Source organism: Hydractinia symbiolongicarpus, chromosome 1 (genome assembly GCF_029227915.1).
Source record: "Hydractinia symbiolongicarpus strain clone_291-10 chromosome 1, HSymV2.1, whole genome shotgun sequence".
Lineage (NCBI taxonomy): Eukaryota > Metazoa > Cnidaria > Hydrozoa > Anthoathecata > Hydractiniidae > Hydractinia > Hydractinia symbiolongicarpus.
In genome coordinates, this window is record NC_079875.1 from 4,968,297 (window position 1) to 4,987,598 (window position 19,302).

The 19,302-nt window shown below is 33.3% G+C and overlaps 2 protein-coding genes across 2 annotated transcripts; both read right to left on the bottom strand.

The window, feature by feature from the left end:
- Positions 1 to 2,475: 2,475 nt before the first annotated feature.
- LOC130632809 (peptidyl-prolyl cis-trans isomerase B-like) lies at positions 2,476 to 19,210 on the bottom strand. Its single transcript, XM_057444502.1, has 7 exons — positions 19,060 to 19,210; positions 7,483 to 7,674; positions 5,972 to 6,085; positions 5,403 to 5,463; positions 4,878 to 4,910; positions 3,594 to 3,778; positions 2,476 to 2,890 (listed from the first exon to the last, which is right to left on the bottom strand). The coding sequence occupies exons 2-7, from the start codon at positions 7,663 to 7,665 to the stop codon at positions 2,771 to 2,773; spliced, it is 696 nt and encodes a 231-aa protein (XP_057300485.1). The 5' UTR covers positions 7,666 to 7,674; positions 19,060 to 19,210; the 3' UTR covers positions 2,476 to 2,770.
- On the bottom strand, positions 15,451 to 18,277 carry LOC130643063 (uncharacterized). Its single transcript, XM_057449567.1, has 2 exons — positions 18,229 to 18,277; positions 15,451 to 17,984 (listed from the first exon to the last, which is right to left on the bottom strand). The coding sequence occupies exons 1-2, from the start codon at positions 18,275 to 18,277 to the stop codon at positions 17,350 to 17,352; spliced, it is 684 nt and encodes a 227-aa protein (XP_057305550.1). The 3' UTR covers positions 15,451 to 17,349.
- Positions 19,211 to 19,302: the final 92 nt, after the last annotated feature.

Here is a 19,302-nt window from a genome sequence, read left to right on the forward strand (position 1 = left end):
ATCCAAACGTCGATGTGTTAACTGTTGGTTCAATAAGCAAACCAATTGTGTTACATCTAGTTTCATGAGAGTGTGAGATTCGATCAAATTTGAGTGAGGTAAGTGTGTCAGATGGGAGGTTAGAGTTTAGGAATTTGTGGATAAATTGAATGTTAAGGACTTTAACTAGGTCGAAGAATTTAAGAATTCCAAGTTCTGCAAATATAGGCAAAGATGGGGATCTTGGTTCACTGAAGGTGATCAGCCTAAGGGCAGCTATTTGGAGGGTAAAAATTCAAGCCTACGAGATTGGGATCTAAATACAAGAAACTCTGTTTTGCTGGAGTTCAGTGATATTTTGTTGGCGTTAAGCCAACACACAAGGCGTTTAAGATCAGCTTTCATCCCTCTACAAATAGATTCTAGTGATTTTGAGAATTTCAGCAGATGAGTCTCGTCAGCAAAATGATAGGTCTCTGACGATTTGATACAATTATGCAGATCATTAATATACAACAAGAACAGCAGCGGACCAAGAACAGAGCCTTGTGGCACACCATGTAGAATGGCTTTAAGTTGAGATTTGAATTCACCGATTGAGACATACCGGAGACGACCAGTTAAATAAGACCTGAACCAATCATTTGCTTTTCCCCGAATACCATAGTGATTTAGCTTGAATAGAAGGATTTTGTGGTCAACAGTATCAAAAGCTTTTTGTAAGTCGACAAACGCTCCACAGGCAAGCTCACCTTTGTCAAGGCAATGCCTAATGCGTTCAACTATAGTAAGCACAGCCTGTGATGTTGAATGCTGTTTTCTGAATCCAAACTGTTTGGGATATAGGATATCATGGTTGTTCAGAAAGCCTATGATTCTGTTGTACTTAACCTTTTCATAGATTTTCTCAATGTTTGACAATAACAGCTGTTTGGGTCAATTGGTCCAGGACTATTAAACTCAACACCCCAGTCAATATCATCTCGTATCAATTTTCTGAGATTTGGTTACCAGCCCTACAGAAGAAGTAGTTACCTACATCTAGGTCCGAAAATGTTAATTACTGTAATTAACTTTAATTATCAGCTCGTGAAATGACAAAGTTTCCGCAGTAATATGAATACTGAACAGACAAACCGAAATAATATCTTCAATAATTCTTGATACAATTGTGGTTGCCAAAACTTATCTAATTTTGAATAAAGATATAACAAAGAATCGTTGTCCTTTATTAAAAACTAGTCGTTGCCCGTGGAAAAATCCACGGGTTCGCTCGTCCTTTATATTTACCCGTCGCACAAAGTGGATAAAAATATATCGCATTTGGTATTGGTGCGCATTTTAAAAATTTCGTGTTTCCGTTATGGGACGCGGCTTTTGTGGACACACAGACAAAATACGTCTGTTATTATAAAGATTAAACGGCGTTTTTCTTATAAATTTTTTATGGTGTTTTTCTCTCTGTGTTGCACTAGCTTAGAGAGCTATAAATTTTATCAAACACAATACTTTCTTTCCCGTGCGTCAGAATTTCCGTACCTACATTTTTCTTCACGCGAAGTAAAGATTGGTAGCGAAAGCTTTTATCGCGTCGTGATAGTTTCTACCTTTAAGCTTCGCCTAGTTCAGTCATAGTAACTTTGAAATATGCGATTTCACCTGACTAAGCGCTCAAATTAACGAAAAATAATTTTTGTAAAGGAAACTTGAAACATGAATTGATAATAAAAATTTAATGAAAATTCACAAAGGTTGCTTTTTCGCGTAACACTCAAAACGGTAATTAAAAAGCAAAAAAAGGGCAAAACTCGGCAACAAAAAAAAAAAAAAAAAAAACCAAAACAAAAAACAAAACAGATTTCTTGAAAAAAAAAAATTCTTGCACATCAATGCTTGTTGTATTGACATACAAGAATTCCTTCAACAAAAACAAACAGTATGGCCGACATAGCACTCGTCATTAGCATCGTCATCAAATTGGACTGTGGTACATAATTCCCGAATCTGTGTTTCGTACAATTTTGTTCAGGTGTTGTGTTACCCTGCGATAGTCCTACGTTCCCTGGAAAACTCCACAATAGGCTTGTGAGTATTAAATTAGCGTTTAATTTAAAGACAGGCGACCCCGTGGATATTTCCACCGGTTAACGACAAGTAGAGCAATAATTAGCGCTTTTTTTATCGCCAAATGTGGGTCAGAAATAAGAAGCTGTAGTTTTCTTAAAAAGCTTAATTTGACATTTTTTTACGATGTGAGAGACTCTTTAGTTGAAAACATAAGAAGGCTTGATAAAAAATAGTCAAATATTTTAAACTGTGAAACGCAAATAAAAAATGAGAAAGTTATGACGGTTCGATGCCAAACAAACACAGCTAAGGTATTATAACAGCCTTTCAAAGAATATCGACCTATTTTTAATTAATAACAATAAATTGGTCAGTTTCCGCAAGAAATGCTCAAGTTTTTTGGCAAGCACGGAAACACAAATAAAAAGCTTTTGTGAAAGAGATTGAATGTCTTTGTAAAAAATGTTATTGAATACAATTACATGATAATTTAATATTTTCTAAATAAAAAAATTAGCCACTGACTCGAAAAAAAATATTACCATCTCCGCTTGAATTTTTTTAACGCAGTATCAACATCGATCGTGATAAACTAAAATATATGCTCCGATTAGAGGGACTCTTGTATTCCTCGTGAAGTTTTGCAAGCAAGACTTAGTTAACGATTTCTAAAAGTTACTTAGGAGTATCGTATGTAGGTGAAAATGCTGAAGAACATACAGGCTTATTCTTTATCGGTATTATAAGGTCTTTCTAGTGGCAGTTCTCCACAATCCGCAATTACAACGTCTTCTTTAGGAGTGCTACCATCAACATTTGTGTTTTCAACCGTTCGAACAACATCCTGGAAAAGAAGTTCATAAAAACTTAATACAAGAAATTGTTTCACTAAAAGAGCGACAAGGCAACGAACAATCTAATGGTAACTGTAGTCAATAAATTAACTGAACTATTTCACTGACATATGCGAAAATATTTGTTATTTTAAACTCAACCAAAATAGCCTGGACATTCTGTTAGTTATACACGCCATAATTATGTTGCGTACTTCAAAGAGAATTGAATGGTTAAATTTAAAAGCCAAAGATTTTAGGAGTAAGTTAATTCCTTTTTTCAAAGAGCCAATATACGCCCTATGTAATTGACACCCTGCACTCATCAAATAACGCCCCATTTAATAGACACCTTGCATTTATCAAATAATGCCCCATGTAATAGAGACCCTGCACTCATCAAATAACGCCCCATGTAATAGACACCTTGCATTTATCAAAAAACGTCCCATGTAATAGACACCTTGCATTTATCAAATAACGCCCATGTAAAAAACGCTTTGAAGCCGTTTATTTGTTTTTCCATTCCAGGATCGAAAAATTGTGATGTCAGGAATATCATTGGTTGATATACTTTCTGTTCTGTTCCGTTCAAAACTGAAATTTTAAATCATGTCAACCGTTTTTGCGTACAGGAACGCAAAATATATAAAAAAATTATAATAATTAGCAGAATAGCCAATCAAATTAAAGTATTGTATCATGACCACCTACCATTCCTTCTACAACACGCCCAAACACGACATGTTTGCCATCCAACCAACTTGTTTTCACTGTTGTGATGAAAAATTGTGAACCATTCGTATCTTTACCAGCGTTCGCCATGGATACATAACCTGGAGCGTGATGCTTGAGTTTGAAGTTCTCATCTTTAAATTTATCACCGTAGATGCTTTTACCTATATTTGGACAGAACTTGAATGCACCTGCATTGAAACAACTTAACGGCAAGCATACATGGGCGGTACGCTTAAAAATAGACTTTCACGAAAGAAACATTTCTGACTTTTTAATTCTTAAAAGTTGAAATAGGCTATTTATTATTATTTTTTTTACTCTGTAATTGCTTTGGTGGGATCAAAGGATAATTTTATATGACTTTAACCATTATTACATAAGGTTTCGTGTAATAATCGTTAAAGGACTATATGATTCGATTTTTTATCGCTACAGATTCATTGCAGTTTATATTCAAAGCCTACACCTTCTTCCCTTAAAGCGAAGAGTCTCCATTTTCGTAAAAGGCCTAAAATTCTGTACTTTGCAATTCCATAATAAAAATAAAAATGAACTTTTGATTGTGCATTATCCTTTTTATATAAACTTATGGAATTCAAAGTTTTAATAACGAGACATTCAAATTTTTAAATTTGTCGAAAGTAAGTTAACCAAATTACTTCTTTGTATTAAATTTAAATGTTTTTTGTCAAAAAATTTTTGTTGTTCATCAAATCGAATTCTACACGATAGACAATGCTGCTGGTCACATATTTTAATTCGACAAAATGGATTGTGTACCACCTAAGGAGATTTGCATAATCATGAAATTTCTCAAATATGAGATTTTAAAGAGTGTAAGGATATATCATATTTTTTTCACAAGTTGCTTTTTATATCGCGATGTGAAAACTGCACATGTGTGATTGCTGCAGGTTTGCAATGGATTCATTTCATGTCAATCCTGTTGGTTGGATCAAACATATTTTATTTATTTATTGCTGAAATTCATTTTCGCGAATTAGCCTATTTTTGATTTTACGTAGGTATTTAAAAATTCCCTATTCTTGATTTTCGCTAGGATTTCGCATACTTTTTACCGGGTATCAAAGTTTTATGGAACTTTTAACCCATGGTCAGAGATAAAAAATGTTTTAAAACATTTTTATGGGACTTTTAACTCTTTCAGTATGGAAATCCTGGAAACTCTACAAAATTTCCAGTAAGGTGAAATGCTTTCAAAAACAGCCTCTTTGCATAACAATATCATAACATACGTACCACCAGTGCCATCTCCTCTGGTGAAATCACCACCTATGATAAAAATATACTAGTTCTAAGGGATGTTTTTAGGCACCTTAAGTTCTTTTTGTTATATATATAATCGACTTTGCATTTTACAGGCAGACAAACACAGTTATAAAAGAAATTCCCCAACATAAAAATTGCCACTTTATAAAGTCAAATTTGAGGAGATTCGAAGTCTTCTGATGAGAATTCTTAACCATTTTTGAGAAGATGATGGTATTTTTGTGAAAAAAAATTGAGGAGATTTTAAGAGATTTTCATCATTTTTCACATAAATTGATAATATTAAGGAGATTTTCAAGGAAATGTATGGGTAAAAAATTTTTTTCGCTGTACCCATTTTCATGTATTTTATCAAAGTTTACCAAAATTGAGTAGATTTGAGGAAAAGGTTGTTAAAAAATCTAATTTTTAAGTGTATTTGAGCAAATTTTTCAATATTGAGGAAAACGAGGACTTTTGATGAGGCGTGACAAGCCTGAATAAATTGTAGCTTACCCTGGATCATGAAATCTTTGATAACTCGATGGAATTTACTATTCTTGTAACCAAATCCTTTCTAAACAAAAGTAGAGATTTTTAATCATTTATATATAAACATTTTTTTACTTCTTCTTAGATTAAGGGACCATTCAATAATGTAACACCTGAATTCGCCATTTCTTTACTATAACTACCTTCCCCACTCGTTGTAACGCATCGTAACAAATTTAGTACCACCTATTCACCCATTTATCCCCTTGTTACGTAATATTTCGAATTTAAGACCTCATCTATTCATTTCCTATATAATTAAAAACAGCTCTAATATGTATTTGACAAAATATCATTTAAGGCTTTGTAACTTTTAAAATGAAAAAAAAAAAGTTTTGGAAAACTTAGGAAACAAATAAAAACAACAGAATTAATTATGCACAAGTGACTATAAGTCTAAATATATAAATTGAAATTAAAAAAAATAAAAAAAATAGCCAAAATAAAGAATTTTTTATTCAAATTGCATGTGTACACAGTTCATAAAACCTAGATTTAAGAGTTAACTTCTGATGAAACAAAAAAATGCATACCGTTCCAAGTGCCAAGGTGGCAAAATTTTCAACAGTCTTTGGAACAGTTTTCCCAAAAAGTCCAATAACAATGCGACCAGTCTTTTTACCTCCGATCTCAATATCAAAAAATATCTAAACACAAGTTAACATTGAAAGAATAAACAGGCTTTCTGCAAATAAGTATTTGTTTCTGCATAGCGAATAAATGAAACACAAGGTTGAGGGAATGGTAGGAAAGACAAGTAAGATACACACAATTAACATTAACTGTGATAATTTAGTCTGACAATGTTTTAATTCATAAACAAATCCAACGCAAAAATGTACTCTCTTAAAGACATACCTAAAGATGATACAACATTGCAACAGTAATAATAAATAAAAAATGGTACATAACTATAAGTAAATCCAGAACATCAGCTTTCTCAGGGTTGCCAGAGTCAAATTTGAGGACATTTAATTAGAATTTTCTAAGGCCTATGCAGGTCTAACCTTAAGGTGCAAGTGATCACTCTCGTATACACAAAGACGGCCTAATTCTGAGAAATGGAATAATAGCTGACTTTTTAACTGCTTTCCTTCGTTCCATAAAAACTTTAGCTAGTGATTTTGATTTTCCAACATGGTAAATTAAAATTTGACTTTCTTATATTTACTTTTTCAATTGAATTACCATGTGACATATCATAGTGTTGAAATTAAAGAAAAAGTTAAAATAGAATAACGCCAACGTTATATTGCCTGTTCCACTTTTAAGTGCCATTATGCAGACTTATTTTATCTGTGTCTCATTGATGTTCACCTCTGCACAAGTAAAAGATGGCATGGCTAAATATCAGCTGTAGTCTGTGGGTACCATCTATAAAGGGGCCCGTTGATATTTTTCTACATAATTCTTTATGTAGGCCAAGAGTTGGTGAATTAGCCAGGATATAGGCTTAGTATAGGCTTTAGTTGGTGAAATTCTTCACAATAGAACAAAGATGATTATTATTCTCAGGGTGCTTGATTATTAAGCCTCTTAGGAAAGTATAATTGCCAGGATTTTAAAAGTAACATTAACGTTATTTAAAGTGCTATTATGGTTGTCTTTTGGAGAAAAATAAAACGAAGAAAAAAGATAAAAATCTTTTACAATAACAGAAAAATATTTTTTTAAGCTTTATTGTTAGCATTGTCATTATTAGTCGCTGTTCCATTTAATTTGCATATAAATATTGTTTGTTCCTCAAGTAGTCAAGTAGTTTAATTAATGGATGGACATACAATTTTTGATATCTGGGCTAAAATTCCCATCGTTGAGCAATGCTGGAACTTGTAAAGTCTGTTCCACATGCTAAAACAGATAATCCTGTATGGTTACATGGGCAAAGAAATTTTCCTACTACACTTTTTTGAATTTTATTTCTTAATTTTCATACTGTATTTTGGAATTGCTTGCAGAAACAAAATTATTAAAGCGCTGTGCGATTTATCATTTGGTTGCTTTTTTATTGATAGACCTGATCATATACTAATCATATACTCACATGTCTAGTGACTTTTGGACCTTTCTTTACTTTTCCTTTCTCTCTTGGTTTTATTTCTCCCTGTGCTTGGCGTACATGGAATGCTGCTAGCATAATCAGTAATGTTGCAACTGCAACAATAACAGACTTCATTATGAATCCTTGCCTCTTATACGACCTGTATGCCCCTGATGCAAACAACATACAATTTTTCTAAATAAAAAGCACCCAATTAATTAACCTAAAACTATGGTTGGCGTTGTACAATAAAGTTTTACAGCTCATATTGACAACAAAGATACCAGCAGTAAGCTCATAATAATAATAAAAAAATAATTCCACCACACTTGCAGTTACCATCTTAGGATAAAAAAGCCATACATGTGCAGACACCCATGCAACTTTCATTCAGTCTTGTATGCAAAAGTCCTTTGCATTGAAAACATTTTTATGCCTAGAAAACTCCTGCAATAAAATTTGCACCATAACTCCCGAACTTGCGTGATAACCAAAGAGCATGTTTTTTATTTTTAAAATAGATGCAGGGTTTTTTGGGTGAAATTTTGTCTGAACTACTCATGAAATTTTTTGCACTGTTTTCCAGCAAGTTTGGTACCCTCATCGAACAGCCGATATCTTAATAACCCAAATCCATGAGATGCAAGTTTTTCGCCAAACAAAAAATTATTTTTTTCTTAACTTGCACACTAATTTTAGTTACTTTAGAAAATTAAACTTCTTTTGTGCCAAGAGGTAAAAGTTTTAATAAGAGCGATCCCAATCTAACGGTTTTCGTCCCAAATATGCTAGCTAGATACTGGTAGAGCGCAGACCCCAATCTAAGCCATAAATACAGGGTGTATGCCTTAATATTTGTGAAGCTAGCCATGTAAAATATGCACATCAATTTATTCCGTATTAAAGTAATGACTAAATTACATTTCATGTGCTAACATTCTCTGTTTACTGGCAAAACTGTATGGTTATGACCTGATATCTTTTGCCTTGAGCCTAGGATCTGCCATATTATATACCATTTATAAGAAAAAATGTTGCAATGTGTGTTGTCCTTTTACATCTCCTCTCTTAATTTGCTTTATTAAGTTTTCCTTGTGTCAGATCTGCTTTTTGAGCAATAAAAAAAAGTTACACAGCAATGTGTTTGAAGCAGTCAACATGTAAAACAAGTGAGTAAGTATTGCTATCATTTTAATCATAAAATAGGTTTTGGAAATAATCCCATTGGATCTCAGGTCAGAATAAACCATATATAACAAGACACAAAATCATGCAACAATTCTCGTAGACCCGTTGTCACATGATATTGTTCCATGCTCACATGGTCAAACCTTCATAGTTGGTACCTTAATTAATAAAAAACTTACAGGAGAATGCACTTTAAAATTTGGCTAATTCAGGAAGATTAATCAGTATTTAAAATATATAAAAGATTTGAAGCCAGAAAAGAAAGATATCCTTGAATGATTAGTCTTGAATTTTATAAAGGCTTTACCACACGGCTGTTTCACTACGATCAAACCGCAGACAAAATTAAAATGTCTACCAAAATTTTTTTTGAAATTTTGTATTTTTATTATTTTTTAAGTTAGGCGACTCCAATTTAATTAGTTGTTCTACGGGCGAAGTCGATAGTAGCTAACGGCCGTCGGTCTGTGAAATAAAAATAATTTTATTGAGAATGTATGGTTGGAACAACCAAAAAATAATAAAAATAACAACCTTTTTTTTTCTATGCATTTTTGCATAAAGGGGGATTTTCATAAAGCAAATTGAATTTGACGCCAAATTGTATCTGAGCATGTGCAGTTTTTTTTCTTTTGATTTTGCATTGAAATATTCGCTTCGCTGTAAAGTAGAAACAGTTCCTACTTTTTTGAGGCTAAAGGTTTCGCTGCTATTTTTTGACCAATCAGTACGCGGTAAACTAATTTATTTTGTCGTGAAAAATAAAAAGCGAATTCACCATCGAACTCGCCGTTCAATTCGCTTCATAAAAATTTAGTTCTGGGGACCGCGGATCGAATCCTGCTCACTGCTTGGCAGTATGTTAGTGATGAACAAAGTAGTTCTTCTTCAATATGACTTACAAGCATTATACTCGCCCATCATGATCAGAGGTGTGATCGGGGTGAAGCATTCTGTTTAACCATGTAACTATTTTTGTGATTACAAAATTAGTGCATCCCGCATTTTAGTTTTATTGCAACAAGTTACCACGAACTTCCAGTGGCCTTAACAACACTGGTCCTAAGTAAAGTAACGTTATTGATTCATCTTGTTGACATTCAACCAACAAAAAAACACATCATTGATTATCTTCTATGCTCATTATATTTTCACTAGATGGGATGACAATTTTTTTTTCCTTTGAAACTTTTTTGCTTGATCTTATTATTTTTTTGTTTTTGTGAAAATTAGGGTCGGTCAGGCCCGTAGAATAACTAATTAAATTGGAGTCACCTTATTGAAACTTTTTTGCATTGTTTTAATTTTACTGAAATAAAAAGTATTAAAACGATCTACTTTTATTCTTTTTAAATGTATAAATATGTTATACGTGTGTGTTATGGATTTCGAGTTATTTCGTCAAACAAAACACACAAAATTATAAAACACATTATTTTTGGCAAAAGTTTACCATCTTTCCAGCGCCGCAGTACTAGCTACGGACTTAAAAATTGGTATGGGAGGCCTGGAAAGAAGGTTTTATCAGCCAGTACCGTGCACTGTTAATCTCACAAACTATAAACTACTTAAATTTTAAGTTAAAGTCTTCTTCAAGCACTAAAAAAGAGGAGAAAAAGTTGCCAAAGTGGTGCACGGCAACTTTATGATCCCTTTTCTGACTAATTAAATAAGTATCTAAACTTCTAAGAGAGTCATAGCGATGCCATTTAATGTTTTGTTAGGTATGGTTTTTCCCAAAAAAATTACGGCGGTGTGGTGTTTACCTTGGACTTGATTGCTAGGCCCAGGAATCCTAGTTCGAAACCGGCATTTTTCAATAAACTACTTTATTTTGCAGGGATTTTATTATTATTTTTGTGCACCCTTAAGTTTAATTGTTTTGTAGCTTGTAAAACTTTAGCGTGGCTAATTGTTATCTTTTTTAAACTTGTTTCTCCTGTTTTATATTTTTTTTTTGTAAAGAGTAGATATTTTTTGGTCCTACAGTTTTGCATTTTGCATCGTGTTCTGTAGCTAAGTAGCTTAAGACTTCTATTTTATATTTAGTTAAGACTTTGGTGGGCTTTCTCAAGATGAAATTGTTAAAATCAAAGATGTTTATAGGTAGCTAGCTAGCTAATCTTGGCTTTATCACAAGATAGGGTGCTATTTTATACAATTTATAAAGAAACACAAAATGATTGCTTTGTAGATATATAATTAATGTATATAATAAATAAAATATTTATGCACAACTTGAGGTATTTTCTTCTAGCATGTTAAACTAAAATGTTGAAACCGTCGACTATAAAAGACATTTTATTTAATATATGTCACATATTTGGCCCGAAAAACCTTAGGACCAAAAGTGACCCTTTGGACAATTTTGGACAGTTTAATACTTCATCACCTCAGAATCAAAAGTAATGTTTTTTAGTCAGTTAATAAACAAATTTTAAGCATACATGCAGGCTCTAAAGACCGTTTTTCACATATTTCTTACATTTGGCCCAAAAATAACCCCTTGGACAATTTCGGACAGACTAATATTTCATCTATGTACATTATCTTTAATGGCCTTAGAATCCAAAGTAATGTTTTTTATTCAGTAATAAACAAACTTTAAGCATACATTAAGGCTCTTAAGGTCGTTTTCCACATAGTTCTCACATTTGGCCCAAAAATAACCTTTAGTAGTAATAAAAAAGTAGATAGTAATAAAATTAAGTAATTTTCATTCCAGATATTTACCCTAACCTGTGGAACTTAAAAAACGTGTTTTCTTAACTTTATTCCAGAGATATTGTGGAAAACATTCATCTAAATGATAATTTTTAAGTCATTTTTAGACATTGTGGCCTAAATTTACCAATTTCGGACAGGTGTGCAATAAATTTTTTCTTTTAAAGGGGAAGTTAACCCAAAAATTATTTTTGATATTTCATTCAACTAGTCCATAATATCATGAAAATATATAACTTAGGTCCTGAATGTTGTGTTCTCTTTGTGAACTAGCTGCTGTTTCACCTCAAAGAATTGTCGTTTTTTTGCCCAGCGCGTTTTGTACTGATGGTCTCGGATCGAACAACAAAAATGACGTAAATGTGTTCAGAAACAAAATTTGAGGTCGCGTATAGAAAAGCGGATTAGAATAAATTTCTACTGACATTTATTATTTCTTCAAAGTATTATACGTAGTTTAAAATATTTTAAAACATACCTGGAATAAATATTTATTATGTGTGACAACAGCGACAAGGACTCTTGAATTTGTTGGTCATGTTAACCGACTGTTCGTGTTTAGACAGTAAAACTAAATATAATAGTGTTGGATGGGGTTTTTGTTCTGTTTGGTGCAGAGTTGATACATTGGTACAACGTTGCGTTGCTGTTGTGTTGCTGTTGTGTTTAATGATTGTTGTGTTAAACTCAAGTCAGAGCTACAACAATTATCAGGATAGTCACAATTTCACCTTTTAACAGGTCATGCCAAGGCATGCAAACAAACGGCAAGTTTTGTTACAGCAACATTGGAGTAATTTTCTAAGGTAAAATAAACCAAATTTAATTAAGCAAAAAATAATACCTTTCGAAAATATATTTTCTTCGGCTCTCTTTTTCCTCTAAAGTTTTTTCACTGCTAAATATTTTTCTAAACTTTTTAAAACTGCTTGTGTTGTTACCACAGTCTAATTTGGGTTTTTTGTATTGTGTTCCATCACTCAAGCGGATATTCGGCATAAACATATATGACTTATTGTCTGGGGGTTATTTATTTAATTTTATTTCTTATTTACAGAACGAGTGAATCACAGAGTCGGACGATTTCAGAACGATTTGCCTTTATAAACCAGTGTTGATGACAACCATTTAGGTGTATAACTAACAAGAAGAAAAACGTTTTACAATAAAATAAATTCAAAACAAGAATCTTGTTTTTGTGCTGCATACAGTTTCTGCTTTTTCTGGGCGTTGTACAGGTGCAATGTATTTTGGTTGCTAAGATCTGGAACAGCACATTCTTCTTGAGAAGACACTAAATACTCGACTTCCTCTACCAAATGTTCTGCATAGCTCTGATCTTTTTTTTGTACTACCCAGGCGCCAGAAACCTTTGAGTATTGGCGTTTAAACTGCAATTTGCCATCTTTCGTTTGTGCATGCTTTGAGCTTGTGCAAGCTTTATGATCTAACACTGCTAACTGAGAATGCGCGACCATACCACTGTAGGTAAAATGAAGCCGTTTGGGGCAGTATTTGTTATGACATACCTCTAAACTGCCAGTATGTTTAAATTCAACTAGGTACTTCAAATCTGGTACCAATAGTTTGTCTCGCACAGCTTTCTCCAGTGCTATGAAAGCAGTAGAACCCTCTCGAAGCCATTTTTTAATTCGACTGTTGTTCTGTGTGTTTTAGTTTTTTACATTCTGACGTGAATATAAAGACTGTTGGTACAGCATCTGACAACAATCTTCTACGCGGGGTGGTACCAAGTAGTACCGCCTAAAACGTGATATAACATTTAAATATAACCCCCGTCTAAAATGCAATAAGAATGATTCCTTGTTTTAAAAAAATTTGTTCAGCAAATAATGAATCAAAAAGTGTGAAAAATATTACGGATGATTTCCTTGACCTGCTCTCTGCAAACACTCTGATTTAAAATGCTTTGAGCAAATAAAAAAGCTTGAATCTTTTGGCAAGGCTCCATCACGTCGTATGTTTTGCAACCATTTCTTGCACAAGGTTTCGTTGTTTTTCGCTGAAGGAACTCTGTGGAAGCTCAGGTCTTTTTCACGTGACGATCTGCTTGTACATCCGAATGCTGAACAGTTGGGCATGTTTTATTTATGTAAGAATTATAATGTTATTAAACGTATTGCTAACTAATCAACTCAGACATAAAATGAGACTATACTTTGTAGCTTTGTTTACAAAAATTGCTTTCGGAACACATTTACGTCATAAACTGCGCTCGATCCAGTTTTTTTTACTGTCGAAGGGGTCGAGATAGCGGTCGTAATTTTAGTGGTTATAGCTGAGGGAAATTGGGGAGATGGCAGACTGTGTGGGCCGTTGAATGTAGCCGGGAGTTGTTTAGTAGAGCGAAGGCCCTAATTGGGTCTGCGTAGCTCAAAGTGAGCATTAGATAAGATAAGATAAGATAAGATAATTTTATTAATCAAAAATAGCTGTACAGTTCAAATAATTAAATAAATTTTAATATGAAGAGAAAAAACAAACAAACTATTTTTGAAGGGAGACCTTACCTAATAGCAGAAGCTAAGACGACATTTTGAGGCACAAAATGACGAAGTTTAGCTAAAGCTCCATTAGCCCTTTTGAGCTTGGCAACAGTATTATTGATCTGAGTCTTCCAGCTTAAATCAGAATCTAATAGAACACCCAGATAGTTAATAGAATCACTAGGCATAAGCCTTTTACCATTGATGAGAAGCCTAAAATCATAATTAAGAGGTTTATGTGCATGTTTAAATATAATGTATTCTGTCTTGCTAGCATTAAGAGAAATCTTATTAGCATTCAGCCAATGGCAGAGAAGCTTGAGGTCTAAATTCATTTGTTTGGCCAGTTGTTTCAAAGAGTCACTGAAATGCAGGAGGTTTGTATCATCAGCAAAGTGGTGTACCATAGAATAGTTAATTGCAGAATTCAAGTCGTTTATATAAATTAAAAATAAAAGTGGTCCTAAAACAGAGCCTTGAGGGACACCATGTCTGGTAAGATTATTTGCTGATCTAGCTCCATTTAAAGACACAAATTGTTGACGACCTATTAAGTAGGACCTAAATAAAGAGAGAGCATTACCTCGAATTCCATAATGATGAAGCTTTGTAAGCAGAATTTCATGATCAACAGTATCAAAAGCCTTTTGGAGATCAATAAACACTCCACATGCATAATTTCCTTTATCAAGAGCATCCATAATTTTTTGAGAGATATTCATTAGTGATTGACAGGTTGAGTAATTTTTTCTGAAACCAAATTGTTGCTTATACAGGACATTGTTAGCTTCAAGAAACCCATACACCCGTTTATATATAAGTTTTTCAAATATCTTATCAATGTTTGAAAGTAAGGATATAGGTCGATAATTTGTAAGTTCCAATTTGGATCCTTTTTTATGAATAGGGATAACCCTGGCAGTTTTTAAATTAGAAGGAAAAATGCCTGAAGTAAAAGACAAATTTATAAGTTTAGAGAGTGGAACGGATAATTCAGTTTTAACAGTAGAAAAAATTTGGGCAGGAATGCTAAATGGCTCAGAAGATTTACCAAGGTCCAAGGAAGAAATACAATGGAGAACTTCAATATCATCAGTTGGTGAAAGAAACATTGAATTAGGAACAGAATCTTTTAAGAAGGAAGAGAAATGTTTTGATGTGAATGGGATGCCCATTCTTATATTGTCAGCAAATGATGAAAAATAATTATTAAAAGAGCTAGCAATTGTCACTGGATCAGTGACAAGTAAGTTATCAATGTTCATACAGGTTGGAGAAGCAGAAGCAGAAGAACGAACAGAAATTATATTTTTAACACCTTTCCAAATGTTGCCAATATTTTTTTGGTTATCACTAAAATATTTATAGAAAAAATTACTCTTGCTCAATCTACACAGAATTACAATTTTATTGCGGTACTATCTGAAACGCTCTAACAAGAGAGACTTAAAATATGGATCTTTTTCTCTTAAAAAACGTTTATGAAGAAGGTCTTTTTTAGTAATAGAGGTAAGGATACCATTAGTAATCCAAGGATTGGATTTTTTTCTACTTTTTTTATTACAAGTCGTTTTTAATGGAGCGTATTTATCCAAAAGACTGTTGAAACTGTTGTAAAAATTATCAAATGATACATTGGGATCATCTGTGCTTGGTTGAAGTATAGCATCCCAATCCGTATATTGTAGTTCAGTGCGAAAGGCATCATGACTGAATTTTTTCCAGTCACGAGCATAAATATCATTAGATACATGAGCCAGATTGACAGCAGACAAATCTCTTAACACCAAGAACTGGGGGAAATGATCAGATATTGAATTAATAATATTACCAGACAAAGTATCCCACTTGGCAGAGTTAAAATAAATATTATCTATAATTGTTCTGGTAGATTCAGTGACTCTTGTGGGCAAAATTATATGAGGCATTAAATTAAACTGGGAGGTAATATTAATATAATCAGAAACTTCTTTAACCGATTCGGACATTAGAAGGTCAATATTAAAATCACCAAGGAGAAAGATTGGCTTATTTTCAGAAGACGCTTTCTCAAGAAGAGGCATTAAAAATTGGTTGTTGAAAACTCATCAACAGACATTGAGGGGTGTCTATAAATGCATCCTACAATCATGTTTTTATCTTTAGCCTGTATAATTTCAATGAATTTAGATTCAAGTTCACTGCTTTTGTATGCAAGTGTATCAAGATCAAGACGTTCAATAAATTGTAAGTGATTAGAAACATACAACAGAGCACCACTTTTTTCACCTTCAGTAGGCGTGTGTGTGAAGGAGTAACCAGGTAGATCACAATTAATAGGAGGGACATTAATCTGGAATTTAGTTTCAGTGATACCAATAATACTGAAGTCATGCCCAAGTTGTTGTAATAGAACCTTCAATTCATCAAGATGTTTTGACAGAGATGCAATATTCATATGGAAAAGGGAGAATTTATGAGAAGTAACTTGAAGGTCAGTGAATTCATTTGGATCATAATATTTGCAGTTGACACCACCCATGATTTCAGGGATGTCATTGATTTTAAGAGTATTAAGCTTTGTAAGAAATGTTTTGATTTCAAGGGAAGAAAGTGACTTGTCGTAGACTAGAGGGGGAGCTTTTATGCCAAAGGGGAGAATTTTATTATTACATTCACAGCAAAACCATTTTTGGGTAGAATTTTGAAGAGATTCATAATCCTTGACGTTGAGACCATCACATTTAATATGAATCCAGAAATCACAAATATCACACTGAATTGCCTTTTGATTACAGTTTACAGACTTCCCACATATTCCACACGGATAATTTATCATAAATATAGAGAGAAAACAAAAATGACATAAAACAAAAAACTATAGTATATACAAGAGTTTATTTAACAGACTCTATAGGCTTTCCCCTTCCCTAAACAACAAACGAGAGGAGGAAAGGCAGAGTCAGTAAAACTCAAAAACACTAAAAGCAGAACTAGCCAGTTGCTAAAATAAACAAATAAAACAACAGTTTAAAAGTTTATAACAGGAAATGATGTTGGGATGTATAATATCCAACAGGGAGGCGAGAGAACCCACCCCCTTTTGGGAATTCAGTTCAATCGATACATACACCACATGAGACAGCAACAATGTGCAATATATATCAGAATTATCTATCGGATGAAACAAATGTTAGGCTATAAGAAACAAACCAAATTAAATTGGAAAATATATATGCTGGAACGTCCCATAAAGGACAGCCATGTTTAGGATTCATAATAACAACTAAATTTACGGTACACCGATCATAAGATAAAGTATGATCTCGGTAGGCACAACATACTATAATACTATAAATATATATATGGAAAAGGCGGCGGGAAAAAAAAATAAAAATATGCCTTTTTATCCAAACAAAGAACAGAGAACAAAAATGGCGCGAAACTCGACAAATAAAACATGAAAAAAAAATCAATCAAGAAGTTCACTAATATTAATATTTGGAAACAATTCTTGTAAATCAGTATCATGTAAAATTGAATTTACGATGCCATCTTCATTAATTTTAACCTTCACTGTTCCATTTGAAGTCCAAAAGCCAGAGATATCACCGTTATTGTAAAGTTTTTTACATCTCGACCAGAGACCACGGTACATCCCACACAAACTTTCATTTATATATAATTTGGTACCGCCATCAAAACCAAACTTTGTTGAATCAATATCTTTAAGTTTTTTTTTATTAGAAAGTATGGATTGCACATCCTTACGGCTAGACAATTTAACAATCGTACGACCTAGTTTGATGCGGTGACAGGGTTCTACGTTCACACTTTGAATATTTACATTTATTGAACTGAAAATGTCTAAAACTTTATCTTCAAGTAAATCATGGGAAACAGATTCCGGAATACCCACTAACTCCAAACATTCACGCCTGGAATACTGTTCTGACACACCGCATCTTTTTTTAAGTTCCCTTACTCTTTTGCAGAGAAGGGAAGTAACATTCTGCGAAATCGCTATGTTGCTATTAAGTGCTTCAAATTTAGAATTAATGGTGTCTAATTTATCATGTATTTCCTTCAATGCATCTCTCTCTCTCTCTGTATGTCAAGAAACTTTTCAATCAGTTCATCTTTTTTCATAGACTTTAAATCAGTTTTAGTTAAAGCATAAGCTATTTAAGTTAAAGAAATAAAAAATGATACTTCCGTTATATTAGCAAAGGCTGTCTTCGAGCTTTCTAGTGCATGAGTACACTTGGATAAACACGGATGAAAACACGTCCGATCACTTCGGAGGTGAGTAAGTTAAATTAAATACCGTAGGACTCTCCATCTTAAATACCGTAGGAATCTCTATCTAAGCCATGGCCCCTCCTGGCAATAACAGACATGGTATATCCCTCGATATTTGTGAGGCTAGCCATTTAAAATATGCACATCATCATCATCAGCGTGAGTTTTTTAACTTTTCCTGTTAGAAGTGTGAAATAAAACTTTAAATTTTGAAATTGTTGACTTGTGTTCTATGAAATATCAAAAAATAATTTTGGGTTAACTTCCACTTTAATAATATAGACAATTTATCTGAGATTATTATTCTTTTTACAGAATACAAAATCTTATTTTGTTCTTGAGACATCCTGTTTTAACTGAGAGGGTAAATCGAATTATTTTTTCGTAGCATTTTTGTCCGCTACGAAACAGCCATGTACGAAACAGCTGTGACCATATAAACAGGATGCTCTTAAACACATGCTTAGAGTCCAACAAATGTCAGAGCAAACCCCTAAATTCAAATCCACCTTATAAAAAACCCTGAATTACAATCATCTAATCGGCACAAAGTTGGCGTGGTCAAGAATTAATTATATTTGTTCAGGAGAGTGAGGCCATTTACAATTAAAACAAAGGATTTTCTGATGTTAACCACATGAGCAAAGGACAATGAAATTAACTAATCAAAAAGCACGGTCAATATTCTTACTGCAAAAAATCGTTTGATACACCAGTGTAATTTTTCCCCACCTTCTTATTGAGCAGATTTGATTTCCTGGTGGTAAGAAAAATTACACTGGGTCTCCAGACTAGTAATACGTTGGACCCTGACTGAGAGTCTTCTTTTGACCCGATAGAATATAAAGACTAACAGAAAATCTAAAATACTTTTAGTTACCTATCTCTTTATTGGTATAGTCCCAAAATACAGTCAGCACGCATCCGCAAAAGAGGCTTGTATGTCGTGTCGTGTCAAAATTCGAAAATAGAGGCAGTTGGCGTCTAATTACGGACTCGCATATTTATTAAGCAACTTCTAGTACTCACTTGGTTGGGAGCAAAGTACCGGCTGCAATTCTGCCGAACGAAGTGAGTTTGGTATGAGCAATGTGGATAACCGCTTTTATTGTTGTTACGTAAA